Below are 16,113 nucleotides of genomic sequence, written 5' to 3'. Positions count from 1 at the left end.
GAGGCAATGCTGTGTCACGGGTCTCAACGGGTTTATTTCATCTCCTGGTTAAATAAAGGGTACAACGGCAAACGAAAGTTCAACCCAGCATATGAAGCGAAGTGAGAGGTCCACACGGCCTACGCCTATACTCATAGCTTCAATACAGCGAATTCCTCAGACGAGACATTCATTTTAGTTTTTCACGTGGCGTTAAGTGTTCTCGACGCGTATAAAACGTTGCACCCATGGCACACCACAGGGCGGGGAGTGGAGTCAATGATATAAATGCATGGGGATGAAAGAGGAATGGGATTCGTGCATAGAGCACGGGAAAGAATGGGAAATAAGAGGAACATGTGGGAAGGGGACAGATACATGGTACCAGAGAAGGAGCGACTGGGATTGCAGCAAGAGCAGTTTGTGTGAAGCTATCGCAACGGTAACTTCACTGGCTTCGCTTGATGAATGAATGATCTAATGAATGAAATGAGCGGCGGGGCAGGAAGGGGAGGAGGGGGAGAATGAATGACGAAGATGTCGGGGATGAGATTGTGGTAATGATGAGAGGGGAGGAACGAGGGTGGGGTGGGGTAAGACGTGAGCTAGCAAGTCTCTTTTCACAGGAGGCGGTGGGGAAGAGGGGAGAGATTCAGATTCGGGGTGGGGGGGGGCACATGTGAGTCACGTGATTTGCGGGAGGGCTTGAGCTGATTTAGATATACATTTGGTCATTCAAATCCGACACCCTCTCTCTCTCTCGAGAGAGAGAGATTATGAGAAACCCACACCCCCCACCACCCCACACCCCACCACCCCATACGACAAGGGAAGAATTCGTGCATCAGGGCGGACGCGACTTGGAATTCCGCTGTTGATTGGTGCTCACAACCAGCCACGACTCGCGTCCATTCGCCTTGCCACGTGACCGCCGCATTGCACAGACCCAGTGGTTCTCAATCTTCTGTTGGCTACGACTGCACCGCCCCCCTCCCCCCTTGTTGAAGGTTGTTTCAACCGAGGAGTGTACCCCCCCCTCACCCCTTGCCTCGCCCAACATGGCTTTGAGAAATAAACGCACGAATAATGAACGTCGATATTTTTTTAACCAATTTTTTGCGAGGTTATCCTCACTTGGCTAAGTAACTGCAAGCGAATTTCGATCGACGATCGCGATTTGACTCAAAGATCGATTATTACCGAATTGTGCTTAAAAACATTTTTTTGGAATGAATGAATTACAGCGCCTCTAGTGGCTGCACTGGTCGGTCGCGTAGCCCCCAATGTGACTTGAGTGACACGCACACGATACAAAAACATAATCCATGATCGTGATCGTAAGAATATTAATCTGTGACGGATCGATACGTCGATATTGCCCCCCCCCCCGCGCCCGTTCCTCCTCCTCCTCTCCCCCAGTAGCCACGACAGCGATTTGCTGTTGTCGATGAAACCTCTTCTTCTTAAAACTTGACAACGGCTTCGCCCAAAGTTTCCCTTCAACGTCATCACAGTCACCATCGCCGGTCGCCCCGGGGCGCCGGTCACGTGTCGCACACCAATGGGAACGCGGCCCTCGGAGTGGCGGGGGGGTTCCATGGAACGGGCGGCCGGGGGAGGGGGGGCGACTGACCCACGGTCAGGGATCTAAATCTGGCTCTGTCCGCGCCCGTACAATATTTCCGCACCCGGCACACCACATCGAGCGAGGCCTCTGGCGATGGCTGTGGCTGCTACTCTACCGCTAACTCGCCTCCCGCCGGCGGCCCTGGAAAATATTGAGCGAGCAACGAAGTGCGGGCCCACAATGCCTAGCGCGGTGCAGCGCGGTGAACTGCGCTAAAACGCCACGACCCGACTCACAACATCGCAGACACTACGAGAGAAACACGAGCCTCGAGTTAAAAACCATAGAATGTTTTACAATTGAAAAATAACGATCGTAATATTACATTGAACCTTTGAGGTTAAATAGTCCCGTCGCCTAGAGCTGCGGTGTCTGCCCTATGATAAAGTGTGAATGGGTACGTGTGTATGGGTACGTGTGTATGAGTGTGTATGGGTATGTGTGTATGGGTATGTGTGTATGAGTAAGTATGAATGAGTATGTGTGTATAAGTGTAGATGGGTAAGTGTGTATGGGTATGCGTGTGCGTGACTAAGTGTGTATGGGTATGTGGTGAGCGGTAGTGTAGCGGGTAGCGCAATGCGCTACAAACCTGCCCACCCGCGTTTGATTTCCGTTTACGGCCAACGCCGGTGACGTTTATCCGAACCAGTCCTGGGCCTCCTCTAGGTCGACTCAGCCTCAAATGAGTACCTGGTACGGTGTACAAACATCGCCACTAGGAGGACAAAGGCGGCCGGGCGTGGTGCTGGCCACCCACCCCCTCGTGTACCGTTCCGGCCTTCATAGGTGCTCGCTAACAGCACTTGCCCCTACAGTCTGTAAAGGCTATACGGGAGGATTTTCTCTCCATGTTTGGGTGCATGTATGTATGTCTACATGTATGTATACTGTATGTGTACATGTCGGTATGCATGTACACATACATGTAGGCACACATGTACACGTAGGTATGCATGTGCGCATAGGTCCAGTGTGTGCCGAGCTGTGTGTGTGCACGACGTGTGCGCGTTGACACAAAGCGCTGAGTGGGTTTCACTTCTTCTTCTGCAGGAGTTTCTCTGCCTTCGCCCGGCGGGACTGGTCGATCTCGCTGAGCTGCAGCCCGTGCTCCTGCCTGCACACTCACGCATGCGCAGCCATCAGTCGGCACACGGGACTCCCCCTAGGTCAACTCAGCCTGAATTGGCGTGCAAAATATCTCCACTCGGGCGGCCAGAGGTGGCTGGCCACGTCACCTCCTCATGCGCCGTACCCGTTCACGTAGATGCCCGCTGAACAGCACTTGCCCCAACAGTTTGTTGAGGCTATACGGGGGATCGTTGTCTTTGTGTGCGAGTGCCGGGTGTCTAATACGCAGCGAGGTGAGAAGTGGCCAGTCCAGCCGGTGCATCTGCCGGTCATCTCGGTCAGCCCACCCATTAAAACAAACCCACCTGGGTCTGTCGCGTGACCCCCTTCCAGCAGTGAGCCTGCGACACTTCACGTGGTGGCCTTAGAGAGTGCACCTAGCCTGGCGCAAGCGCCGTGGTGATGTCACCAAATGGCTGCCGTTTGTTGTGGTGCGCGGGTTTCAAGTTTTCAAGTTTCATTTACTAGGCATAGCCCTGTGAGCCATGCGGCTCTTGAGTCGGGTGCAACCGCAACAAACTAAATATAAACAGAGAACAGGGTAGGCAAATGTGCAGGCGTGTGGGTGAGCGAGTGGGCGCACACTCACCCGGCCTGCACCTCCGGCGGGCGGGGAAGTGGCTTCATGAAGCCTTGCTTGCCCACGAGCCAGAACGTCTCCTCTACGCCCTTGCCCTGCGAGGTGGCGACAACACGACACGACCGTGCACGTGCGCTACGTGGAACTTCTCTCGCACCGCACGCAGACGACCGTGCTTAATCGCAGGTGCGCGGTGGGACAACGAACTAAACAGAAAAAGCCGTTCTAAAGAAATGCGTTTTCCACACAGGCAGAGTTTGACTTCTACATTAGGGGGTGGGGTGGGGGGGCAGGGATTCGCTCTGTCGCACACATCAGGAATCGCAGGTGCATAAAATTTATTAATATTTTTTTAAATCTCAATTCTAAACTACTGAGAATAAATTAATAAAGGTGTCCAGTTGTGGGGAAATTTCCCCCCTGTGTCCCCCCCCCCCCCAAACTCTAGATTGGATTTCAATGTAGACGATGTGAAAGTGCATCATAGCTCCCAGCGGCTTCCCAATATCGGAAGGAAGAGCGTTCAAGACGGCCGCGGAAGCAGCGCGTACGAAAGCGCCACGCAATGCGGCGACCGTCCTTGTTTGACGGGCAGCCAAAAGCCAACAGCGGCCACCGCCGCCGCCGCCGCCGCTGCTGCTGCTGCGAGGATGAGCCGGAGCTCGCGTGACGATGGTTTTATACTCCTTGACGAGATCGGCGAGTTTGTGCGCGTCGCTCGTCACCGCGTGGTCTACGCGCGTCCCCGGCTCGTTCCTTGCTGTATAACGGCACGGCCCAGCACGGATTCCGTGCCACTTGACCCGCACTCGGGGTCGGCTCGGCAACAGTCCCTGGCACGGCTCGGATGTACCGGTGGAAAAGAAGAGCTGTCGGTGGCCTGTATTGCGAATTCGCCCTGGTGATGATTTCGGGCGAGTCTAGCCCTTGCGTACCTTCAGCTCGGTCTTGCCTCTGCTCTCAAAGAGGTAGCCCTCGCCCAGAGAGTCCAGGATGTTCTTGACTGAGATGTTGATGTGTATTCTGTAGGCTGCGATGCACACAAAGACAACGATCCCCATGAAGGCCGGCACGGCACACGAGGGGGTGGGTGGCCATCACCACGCCCGGGCGCCTTTGTCTCCCGAGTGGCGATGTTTACACGCCGAACCAGGTACTCAATTGAGGCCGAGTCGACCTAGGGGATGCCCAGAACCGGTTAAAATAATCGTGTACGAGTGTGTGCGTGTATGCACGTGCCAGCGAGTGCGTATGTGTGTACGCACGCAGTCCGGTTGACTCCATGCGCGACGCGGTGTTGACCGTGTCGCCGAACAGGCAGTAGCGTGGCATGGTCAGTCCCACCACCCCGGCCACACACGAGCCTGCACACACACACACAACACACACACACACATACAACACACACACATACAACACACACACATACAACACACACATACAACACACACACATACAACACACACACACAACACACACACACATCACACACACATACAACACACACAACACACACAACACACACACAACACACACACACACCCCCCACACACACAACACACACACACAACACACACACATACAACACACACACACAACACACACATACACACACACACACACATCACACACACAACACACACACGAAAGATGAAGGTCCCCCGTGTAGCTAACTCAGACTTTTGGAGCAAGTCAGAATTTTGATTCCTCTCTCATTCATGACGGTTGCGGTGCCGGGCAGTGACGGTGGAGGTAGCAGTGGAAGCCGGGTGGTGCTGCACGGTGACGATAGCGGTAGTGGGTGGTGGTGGTGATAGTGGTGGTGGTGGAGGTGATAGTGGTGGTGGTGGCGGTGATAGTGGTGGCGGTGGCGGTGGTGCCGGGTGGTGGTGATAGCGGTAGTTGGTGGTGGTGGTGGTGATAGTGGTGGTGATAGTGGTGGTGATAGTGGTGGTGGTGATAGTGGTGGTGATAGTGGTGGTGGTGGTGATAGTGGTGGTGATAGTGGTGGTGATAGTGGTGGTGGTGATAGTGGTGGTGATAGTGGTGGTGGTGGTGATAGTGGTGGTGATAGTGGTGGTGGTGGTGATAGTGGTGGTGATAGTGGTGGTGATAGTGGTGGTGGTGATAGTGGTGGTGATAGTGGTGGTGGTGATAGTGGTGGTGGTGATAGTGGTGGTGGTGGTGGTGGTGGTGGCGGTGGTGGTGCTGGGTGATAGCGATAGCGGTAGTGGGTGGTGGTGGTGGCCGGACTCACCGGAGTGCAGGCCGATGCGGATGCGCACCGGCACGTCCGGCATGTGCCGCATCTTGAAGGAGCCGACGGCGCTGAGGATGTCGAGCGACATGTTGGAGATCTCGGCCGCGTGCCGGTTGCCGTTGCGCGCGGGCAGCCCAGACGCCACCATGTAGGCATCGCCAATCGTCTCCACCTGGGGGGGGCGGGGGGGGGGGGGTTGGGGTTGGGGTGGGGTGGGGTTGGGGTGGGGTTGGGGTTGGGGTGGGGTGGGGGTGGGGTGGGGTGGGGTGGGGTTGGGGTGGGGTGGGGGTGGGGTGGGGGTGGGGTGGGGGTGGGGTGGGGGTGGGGTGGGGTTGGGGTTGGGGTGGGGTTGGGGTGGGGTGGGGTGGGGGTGGGGTGGGGTGGGGGTGGGGTGGGGGTGGGGTGGGGTTGGGGTTGGGGTGGGGGTGGGGTGGGGGTGGGGTGGGGGTGGGGTGGGGTTGGGGTGGGGGTGGGGTTGGGGTGGGGTTGGGATTGGGGTGGGGTGGGGGTGGGGTTGGGGTGGGGTTGGGGTGGGGTTGGGGTGGGGTGGGGGTGGGGTTGGGGTGGGGTTGGGGTGGGGTTGGGGTTGGGGTGGGGTGGGGGTGGGGTTGGGGTGGGGTTGGGGTGGGGTTGGGGTTGGGGTGGGGTGGGGGTGGGGTTGGGGTGGGGTTGGGGTGGGGTTGGGGTTGGGGTGGGGTGGGGGTGGGGTTGGGGTGGGGTTGGGGTGGGGTTGGGATTGGGGTGGGGTGGGGGTGGGGTTGGGGTGGGGTTGGGGTGGGGTTGGGGTTGGGGTGGGGTGGGGGTGGGGTTGGGGTGGGGTGGGGTGGGGTTGGGGTGGGGTTGGGGTTGGGGTGGGGTGGGGTTGGGGTGGGGTTGGGGTTGGGGTGGGGTGGGGGTGGGGTGGGGGTGGGGTGGGGTTGGGGTTGGGGTGGGGTTGGGGTGGGGGTGGGGTGGGGGGTGGGGTGGGGGTGGGGGTGGGGTGGGGGTGGGGTGGGGGTGGGGGTGGGGGTGGGGTTGGGGTGGGGTGGGGGTGGGGTTGGTGTGGGGGTCAAGGTCACGAGAGAGCGCTGGAGGCAATGGCGGAGCCAGGATGTTCAGGTAGGGGGGGGGGCAACCCCTCCAGCAATGAGAAATGATAGAGGAGTTGTTAGTAAGTAAGGACTTGTCCCTTGCTTTTTATTCGACGCGTGTGCGGCGATGGCGCAGCCAACGATCGAGGGTCGAATTCGAGCCGCGTGTGATCGGCATCGCGCTCGCTGAAGGTGAATGTCTTCAGGGAAGTCGTGGACTGTATACGCAACTGCGCACAATTCTGTGAGTCACTTATAACTGCTTTGCCGTTACTTATCGCCAATTATGGATACAGACTATTGTTCTATCATCTCACACGTAATGATATGCTACACAGTGGCAGTGGGGGTCGCAAAATGCCGATGTATTACTAATAAATGATCCAATCGAAATCCCTAATTTCGATCGAATAATTGGGGGGCCACGTGCCACCCCCCCCCCCACTGTCTCCGCCAGTGGCTGGAGGTGGTGATTGTGGTAAAGGTGGAATCGGTAGCGATGATGATGGTGACGACGGTAGTGGTGGTGGCATTGGTGGTAGTGGAGGCATTGTTGTGGTAGACGTAGTTAAGGTGGTTGTGACAGTGGGGGTGCTGCTGGTAGTGGCGGGGGTTAGGGTTGTGATGGTGCTGGGGGTTGGCTACGTACGGTGCGAAAGAAGTTCAAAATACATACATAGGTCTTCACTGAGTCAGGCCCAGACCCCGATGGATATCATAACTACGCAATGCAGCCCGAGACACACAGAGACATACAGAGACACACAGACACACAGAGACACACACAGAGACACACAGACACACAGACACACAGAGACACACACACAGACACACACAGAGACACACACACAGAGACACACAGAGACACACACACACACAGAGGCACACGGGCGCAGACCTTGTAGACGTCGTGGGAGCCGATGATGGCGTCGAAGAGTGTGTAGAGGTCGTTGAGCAGGTCGACCACCTCGATGGGGTCGCTCATCGCCGAGATGGTGGTGAAGCCGACGATGTCGCTGAAGTAGATGGTCACCTCGTCGAAGTGCTCCGGTTCCACGGGCGTGCCCTTCTTCAGGGACTCCGCCACGGAGCTGGGGAGGGAGAGGGGAGGGGAGAGAGGAGGGGGGAGAGAGAGGGAGAGAGGGGGAGGGAGAGGGAGACGAGCTTGAATGGAGGAGGCCGCATGGTGCCGGGTCAGGGATCGTGTGAGCCGGCACCACTGAGGTCCTGGGGTCCAATCCGGGCTGCAAACGCCTCACCACCCTGCCTCACCTCACCACCCTGCCTCACCTCACCACCCTGCCTCACCACCCTGCCTCACCACCCTGCCTCACCTCACCACCCTGCCTCACCACCCTGCCTCACCTCACCACCCTGCCTCACCACCCTGCCTCACCTCACCACCCTGCCTCACCACCCTGCCTCACCTCACCACCCCGCCTCACCTCACCACCCTACCACACCTCACCACCACACCACACTGTGTGTGTGTCACTGTGTGTGTGTGTCACTGTGTGTGTGTGTGTGTCTCTGTATGTGTCACTGTGTGTGTGTGTGTCTCTTTGTGTGTCACTGTGTGTGTGTGTGTCTCTGTGTGTGTCTCTGTGTGTGTCACTGTGTGTGTATGTGCCGCTCACGGGGGCAGCATCTGCGTGAGCAGCTTGTCCGTCTTCTGCTTCTCCACCTCGAGCTCCTCGGTGCGCTCGCGGATCAGGTCCTCCAGGTTGCTCGAGTACTGCTCCAGCATCCGCAGCATCGAGTCGATGATGTTCGTCTTGCGGCCCTTGTTGATGTTCTTGAACTGCAGAGGGCAACGCGCGGGCATGTGCACGCGCGCGCGGGCATGTGCACGCGCGCACGCGTGTCGAACTTCTTTTGCACCGTACCTAGCCAAGCGCGCCTATTGGAAGTGCGGCGGCACGCGACGTCCCAGCCCCTACCAGGGCGCTCCCCAACCACCCCACTCCCGTCTCAAGGGAACATCTCTGGGGGTGGCGGGGGGAGTACGTACCACTTGTCACGTAACGGCGGCGGTCACGTGGGGCTATTAGTACAATCTAGATTTGAAGCTTTCGTGACTGCAAGGATCCATACTCTTTGGTTCTTTCGGTAAAGTCACGAAGGTGAAAAAAACTAGAAATAAATCACGACGTTTCGATTGCAACATCAGGTGTGACAACCACAGAAAGAAAATGTTTTTACTGAAGTGTGAGAGATGCCGGAGTTAAGGGGGTTTGTATAGGTCAGAGAGAGCGGTGGGGGGGAAATGAGTTCTTAGTAGACTCTTACCCACATTAACGTCTCCCCCTCCCCATTTTACGTCGTTTCGCAGATGCGTCGTCACTTTGACAAATGCCACCACGTGATGAGCCACTTCGTTGAGCCATCACTCGCGGCCAGGTCGCTTCTGAAAATGAGCAAAGTCGCCGGCCGGGGAGTGAACGTCGTCGCGAGCGTCGTGAGCGTGGGGAGAGTGGGGAGCGTGGGGACGTCGCGAGCGTGGGGACGTCGTGAGGGTGGGGAGCGTGGGGACGTCGCGGGCGTCGCCCCGGCCCCACCTGGTCGAAGACCTCGTCGAAGGTCGGCCTGCGCTCGGGCATCTCCTGCCAGCAGGCCTTCATAATCTGGATGCACTCGAGCGGGGCGTGGTCGGCCGACACGTTCGGGCGGCACAGCGGGGGCGGCCGCTTCACCTTGAGGATGATCTCTGCGCGCGGCACGTGGCCAACGGCAACGGTGGCGACGACGACGACGATGATGATGATCATGAAGACGACGACAACGATGATGATGACAACGATGATGATGACAACGATGATGACGACGACGATGATGATGGCAACGACGACAACAAAGATGATGATTAAAGACGATGATGATGATGACGATGATGATGACGACGACAACAACAACGACGACGACGATAATGATGACGACGATGATGACGATGATGATGACAACGACGACAATGATTTTACTTGGTAGTATGGAGGAGGATGGCTGTAAAGGATGCTGCTGGGCAGTCTGAGGCAGTTGGAGGCAGTCGCCCTCCAACAACAATGAAGGGCGGAGGAGCGACGCTCACAACAACGAGCGGAGCGCGGAGGTGAGACGAATTGGGGGAGGCCTTCATCCAGCAGCGGATTGACCAATGCCTGATCGTGAACCCTGACCGCCCCCCTGCCGCAACCCCCCAGGGATGCATGGCCACGGTTACTAGTGACCCGTGACCCTTAACCCCACGACCCTGGAGACCCTTAAACTCAGGGCCTCGTGACTCAATGACCTCCCGGAGACCTGTGACCCATAACCCCCGTCGCTTCGGGGCCCCAGGGTACCCATGACCCCCGGCTGACCTTTGACCCGCAACCCCATGGCCCTGGGCCTCGTGACCCGATGATCTCGCGCGGGACCCACCTTCCGTGGACAGCTCCAGCATGCAGTAGGGGGTGCTGCGCATGATCACCTCCTGCACGATGATGGAGAAGCTGAAGATGTCCCCCTTGAAGGTGCCGCGCCGCGCCGCCACCGCGTCGCGCAGCAGCTCCGGGGCCGTCCACAGCAGCTCTGAGGGGCGGCCACACCCCCAATCGCGTCACCGTGGTGACGGTGGTGATGGTGGTGGTGGTGATGATGTTGATGATGTCGATGATGATGTTGACGGCGATGATGATTAGGAATTATGATGTGGGTGATGTCGGTGATGGTGGTGGTGGTGACAATGGTGGTGGCGGTGGCGGTGGTGGCGATGGTGGAGATGATGAAGATGGTGGCAGTGGTGGCGGTGGTGGCGGTGGTGATGGTGGTGGCGATGGTGGCGGTGGTGTCGCTGCCTCACCGTCGGGCTTGGGCTCCTCCGCTGTGAGCTGCAGCAGCTGGCTGAGTTCGCAGTAGCTCTGGTCGGTGACCTTGAGCACGAAGCGGCCGTCCACCACGCAGTTGCGCGACTTGAGCCGCCCGTGCACCAGCTCGTGGTGGTGCAGGTACTTCATGCCCTGCCGCGGACACACACGCACAAAGACAAAGATCCCCCGTATAGCCTTAACAGACTGTTGGGGCAAGTGGTGTGAGCGAGCAGCACTGATGAAGGCTGGGAGGGCGGGTGGCCAGTGGGTCGCCACACCGCACACCTCCACGGCGGCGGCTGGCGTCGAATCGCGAGGGGTCACGAGGGGTCACGCTCGGGGTCGCGCTCGGGGTCGCGCTCGGGGTGGAGGGGTGGGAGGGAGGGAGGCCGTCACCTTGATGAGGTCGGTCATGAGCGAGGACTTGAACATCCAGTCGAGTTTGGTGTCCTGGTTCTGCAGCAGGTCCTCCAGGCTGCCGCGCGCCCCGTGCTCCGTCACGATGGCGCAGACGCCGCAGTCGACGAACACGCCGATGAACGGGTTCACGTTCTCGTGGCGCATCTCTCGCAGCTGGACGACACGAGACGCGACGGTGACGCAACGAGACGCGACGGTGACGCGACGAGACGACCGTCGAACGCAGGATGCCTCTTTGAGGACCGCAGTGCGCCTCTTGAAATTCGAACGGAATAAAAATGGTCTCTTCTTGTTTAACTCGGGAGGGAACCCCGCGGCTGCGTGGCAGCGTGCGCATCATCGAGGAGCGCGCTTCGTTCTCTATTCGGGGATATTTCGCCTCCTGAAATATTGTGGTGCGTGTGTTTTTTTGTTTTGTTTTACCCAATCCGTGTTGTTGTTGTTTTGGTTGCCGACCCCTGCTCTAGCGCGTTTCTCCAAGCGCACGGCCGTCGCTTGCGTTTCACGGACGCAGCGTGCGGTCGTCTCGTGGCAATCAGGGGGGGGGGGGGGGGGCCGGGGGGAGGGTGGGCGCGGGGTCCCAGTCGAGAGGCGCTCGCGGCAACGTTTCTCGAAGCGCGCATCTGGGGCGCGACGGCTCTGCTCTTGCGAACGACGTCACGGGGATCTTTGACGTTCGTCGCAGTATTAAACTCAACTCAACTATTTTTTATTTTATTTTACCAGGTAAAGCCCTCTGAGCTATGCAGCTCTTTTTCAGAAGCGACCTGGCCACAAATGATAGCTCAACGAAGTGGCTCGTCGTCATCACGTGGGGATGTGTAAGCAGCCAAAGACTCTAAACGTGTGATGTTGTTCATAAACGTGGAGGGAAAAACCAGAGGACCCGGAGAAAACTCCACGCTACGACGGGGAGACAGATAGAGACACGCAAACTCCACATATACAGCAGGCGTCAGGGACAGGATCGAGCCCACGACCTCCTGTATACAAGGTGAGATCGTTAACATCTCGCCGCCGCGGCGCCCCACGGCGGCGTATTAACCCAGGGCGGCCTGCCGGATTCGAACCGCGAACCTCCCGGGCCGCCGTGTCAGCGGCGCACCTTGCGGAACGTGGAGCGCACGCGGGGCTTGAAGTCGCCAAAGATGCCACTCGGAAGCCGCTTGAGCCAAACCCAGTCGCCCTGCAGACGCACGCACAGACGCGCGCACAGACGCGCGCACAGACACACGCACAGACGCGCGCACAGACGCGCGCACAGACGCGCGCACAGACACGCGCACAGACGCGCGCACAGACGCGCGCACAGACGCACGCACAGACGTACGCACAGACGCACGCACAGACGCACGCACAGACGCGCGCACAGACACACGCACAGACGCGCGCACAGACGCGCGCACAGACGCCCGCACAGACGCGCGCACAGACGCGCGCACAGACGCGCGCACAGACGCGCGCACAGACGCGCGCACAGACGCGCGCACAGACGCCCGCACAGACGCGCGCACAGACGCGCGCACAGACGCGCGCACAGACGCACGCACAGACGCGCGCACAGACGCGCGCACAGACGCCCGCACAGACGCCACGACGCGTCTCCACGGTGTCCCCACGCGCCTCCCTGCGTCTGTCCTCATCTCTCCGTGTCCGCATGACCCCCGAGTCTCCGTGGTGTTCCCGTATCTTCCTGTGTCAAACCCGTGTCCCCCCATACCCCCCCCCCCCGCCCCCCAGTGTCTATGTGTCTCCCCGTGTAACCCCTTGTCACTGTGTCCGTGTGTATTTTTGTCCCCATGATTCTCCCCCTTTGCCCCCGAGTCTCCGTGTCCCCATCTCCCCGTATCTCAGTGTCCCCCTGTACCCACATTTCCATGTCCCCATGCCCCCCACGGCTCGCTGCATCCCCATGTCCCAGTATCCTCCTCCTCCCCCTCGTGTTCCTGTGTCTCCCCCGTATCTCCGTGTCTCCCTGAATCCCCCCGGTATATCCGTATCCCAATGTCTCCGTGTCTCCCCATGCCCCCCCCCCTCCCCATATCTCCGTGTCCCCATGCCCCCGTGTATCTCCGTGTCCCACCCCCCGTATCTCCATGTCCCCATGTCTCTCCGTGTGGCGCCATGTGTCTCCGTGTCCTCCCGTATCTCATTGTCCCCATGCCCCCGTGTCTCCCCATGCCCCCGTGTCTCCCCGTGTAAGTCCGTGTCCCCGTGTCTCACCTCGTAGACGGCGATGTTGGTTGTCTCCGGCGACGCCATGTGGAGGCTGCGCCCCGACAAGGAGTTGCGTGCGGCGTGGGCTGCGCTGTTCGCCTCCGACACGCTGCGGTTCATCCCGCTCACGCGGCTCTCGTCCACAAACTGCACCGCGCACCCCCACACCGCACAGGGCACCGCTCACCACACCGCTCAACACACCGCAGCACCACACCGCTCACCACACCGCATCCACACCGCACCCCACACCGTACAGGGCACCGCTCACCACACCGCTCAACACACCGCAGCACCACACCGCTCACCACACCGCTCACCACACCGCATCCACACCCCACACCGCTCACCACACCGCATCCACACCGCACCCCACACCGCTCACCACACCGCTCACCACACCGCTCACCACACCGCATCCACACCACACCCCACACCGCTCACCACACCGCTCACCACACCGCAACACCACACCGCTCACCACACCGCAGCACCACACCGAACCAGAGCGCGTCGCCCCACATTGACACCGCACCGCAGCGCCCTACACCGCACAGGCCACCGCACAGGGCACCGCACGAGGCACGGCACCTCCGACTAGCATGGTTGGCTGCGTTAGGGTGCGAAAAAAGTCGAACGCACGCGCACGCACGCACATTTACACTGCACGGAACGCAGACCCCCCCCCGCACCACGCCACGGAGCTCCACCTTGCGGCCGCCGCCACCACCACCACACCAACTAAAACTCTTTTGTGTGTTTTGCCAGGGAAATGCCCAGCTGAGCCGTCGAGACGTTTTTCAGAAGCGACGTGGCACATCACAGATGACTCGCTCAGCGAAGTAGCTCGTCACGTGGAAATGTAGAGCAGCCATATGCTCTCAAGGCGTGATGCTGATTCTAAACGTGGAGGGGAACAACCCGGCGATCCGGAGAAAAATCCACCGGGGAGAGAGTGAAGATGCAAACTCCAAATCTACAGCAGGCGTCAGGGTCCGGATCGAACCCACGACCTCCCGTATACCAGAGGAGGCAGTCAACATCTCCTAGCCACCGGATCGAACCCACGACCTCCCATATACCAGAGGAGGTAGTTAACATCTCCTAGCCACCGGATCGAACCCACGACCTCCCGTATACCAGAGGAGGCAGTCAACATCTCCTAGCCACCGGATCGAACCCACGACCTCCCGTATACCAGAGGAGGCAGTCAACATCTCCTAGCCACCGGATCGAACCCACGACCTCCCGTATACCAGAGGAGGCAGTCAACATCTCCTAGCCACCGGATCGAACCCACGACCTCCCGTATACCAGAGGAGGCAGTCAATATTTCCTAGCCACCGGATTGAACCCACGACCTCGTGTATACCAGAGGAGGCAGTCAACATCTCCTAGCCACCGCGTCTCGCCTCTCGCTGCGCCCCAACCGGGCAGGGTGGTGGGTGGCTCCATCACGACCCCCTCCCCCCCCCCCCCCTACGGAGCACTGGGACGTCCGCACCTTTCGGCTAAGCTGCGGCAGGATGAAGACGAGGTGCTCCAGGGTGAGGATCAACTTGTTGTGGCTGTGGTCCAACTGCTGCTGCAGCCGCCGCCTGGAGGGGAAAACACGGTCAAAGCGGGGACGCGTTCGTTGGATAGAAGATAGAGAGATAGAGAGAGATGGAGAGATAGAGAGAGATAGAGAGATAGAGAGAGATAGAGAGATAGCGAGAGAGAGATAGCGAGAGAGAGAGAGCTCTTGGTGCCTTCGCCAACAGCTCTGTGGCTACATGAGTCACGGAGTGGCGGCTGCCACCACTGTCGCTGCGAGACGTTCTAGTCCCAGCTGAAGTAAAGGGTGCCTCTCAATCACAGACATCGTGCAGCGGACGCCCCCTCTCCCCCAAGCGCACCCCCCCCCCCCCTTCCCCAATACCTGAGGAGCACGGCGAGTCCAGTAATTCCGCTGAGGCAGCCCGTGATGATAAACAACACCGACAGCAAGTACGGCAGATCCATTCCTGCAGCACGTAGAACAATCACGGCCACAGTGATCGTGGTGAGATGTTGACTACCTCGCCCGGTCTACACGAGGTCGTGGGTTTGAGCCCGACCCTGACGCCTGCTGCTGTGTATTTGGAGTTTGCGCGTCTCTCTCTCTCGCCCCGTGGTCGCGTGGATTCGTCTCCGGGTCCTCTGGTTGTTCCCTCCACATTTAGAAACGTGGCCGCTATAATGATCTACATTTCCACATGATAAGCCCTCATCCTCACTCTCATCCTTACCCCCATCATCATCATCATCATCCCCACCCTCATCCCCATCATCATCTCCTTCCCCATCATCATCCCCACTCTCACCCTCATCCTCACCCTCATCATCATCCCCATCCTCATCTCCACCCTCCTCCCCACCCTCCTCCCCAACACCCTCCTCCCCACCACCACCCTCATCCTCCTCACCCCCGGAGCAGCCAAACTCCTCGTCGAACCAGCAGTAGGGGTCGGTGCCGGGCGACACGGCGACCGCGGCGCCTCCCGGGGCGGGCGCCACCGTCAGGCGCCACCGCGGACGCCGCTGCCGCCCCCCGGCCGCGTGGCCCCACGGGAGCACGGCGAGGGCCGCGCGCAGGCGGGCCGAGCGCCCGTCGGCCACCAGCACCACGTAGCTGGCGTTGCCGGCGGCCGCGGCGCCGTCGCGCTCGTGGCGGGTGCCGAGCGCCACGTTGGCGCCCGAGATCCACCCGCGGTGTGCACGCGTCCTGGCGAGACCACGCGCCACCTGCAGCACCGAGGCGTAGACGGTGCCGAAGAGCGGCGAGGCCTGCGGGCGCGCGGGACGGTGGTGGTGGTGGTGGTGGTGGCGGTGGTGGTGGTGGTGGCGGTGGTGGTGGTGGTGGCGGTGGTGGTGGGGTTGAGGAAGGCAGACGGGGCGGGGATGGAGATGGGACGGGGATGGGAGGGGGGAGGAGGAAGCGTCGCAGTAAGAAAGGACAGAGA

At 59.7% G+C, this 16,113-nt stretch overlaps 1 protein-coding gene across 1 annotated transcript in view; it reads right to left on the bottom strand.

Moving 5' to 3' along the window:
- Positions 1–1,612: 1,612 nt before the first annotated feature.
- LOC144727890 (retinal guanylyl cyclase 1-like) overlaps positions 1,613–16,113 on the bottom strand; it is a 28,295-nt gene continuing 13,794 nt past the window's right edge. The window contains exons 8-23 of the mRNA XM_078607029.1: positions 15,577–15,937; positions 15,051–15,135; positions 14,634–14,727; positions 13,136–13,276; positions 12,018–12,098; positions 10,889–11,065; positions 10,486–10,642; positions 10,065–10,214; positions 9,206–9,354; positions 8,285–8,448; positions 7,546–7,738; positions 5,575–5,749; positions 4,583–4,681; positions 4,253–4,347; positions 3,327–3,412; positions 1,613–2,723 (exon numbers count right to left, since the gene is read on the bottom strand). Of these exons, the coding sequence (XP_078463155.1) occupies positions 2,642–2,723; positions 3,327–3,412; positions 4,253–4,347; positions 4,583–4,681; positions 5,575–5,749; positions 7,546–7,738; positions 8,285–8,448; positions 9,206–9,354; positions 10,065–10,214; positions 10,486–10,642; positions 10,889–11,065; positions 12,018–12,098; positions 13,136–13,276; positions 14,634–14,727; positions 15,051–15,135; positions 15,577–15,937 (2,289 nt within the window). The 3' untranslated portion in view covers positions 1,613–2,641. The remainder of the gene's footprint in view (positions 2,724–3,326; positions 3,413–4,252; positions 4,348–4,582; positions 4,682–5,574; positions 5,750–7,545; positions 7,739–8,284; positions 8,449–9,205; positions 9,355–10,064; positions 10,215–10,485; positions 10,643–10,888; positions 11,066–12,017; positions 12,099–13,135; positions 13,277–14,633; positions 14,728–15,050; positions 15,136–15,576; positions 15,938–16,113) is intronic.

The sequence above is a fragment of the Lampetra planeri genome, chromosome 27, assembly GCF_965212315.1.
Source record: "Lampetra planeri chromosome 27, kcLamPlan1.2.h2, whole genome shotgun sequence".
In the NCBI taxonomy this organism is placed as follows: domain Eukaryota; kingdom Metazoa; phylum Chordata; class Hyperoartia; order Petromyzontiformes; family Petromyzontidae; genus Lampetra; species Lampetra planeri.
Note: the sequence above shows the minus strand (reverse complement) of the source record. Positions and strands in the feature narration are given on the sequence as shown.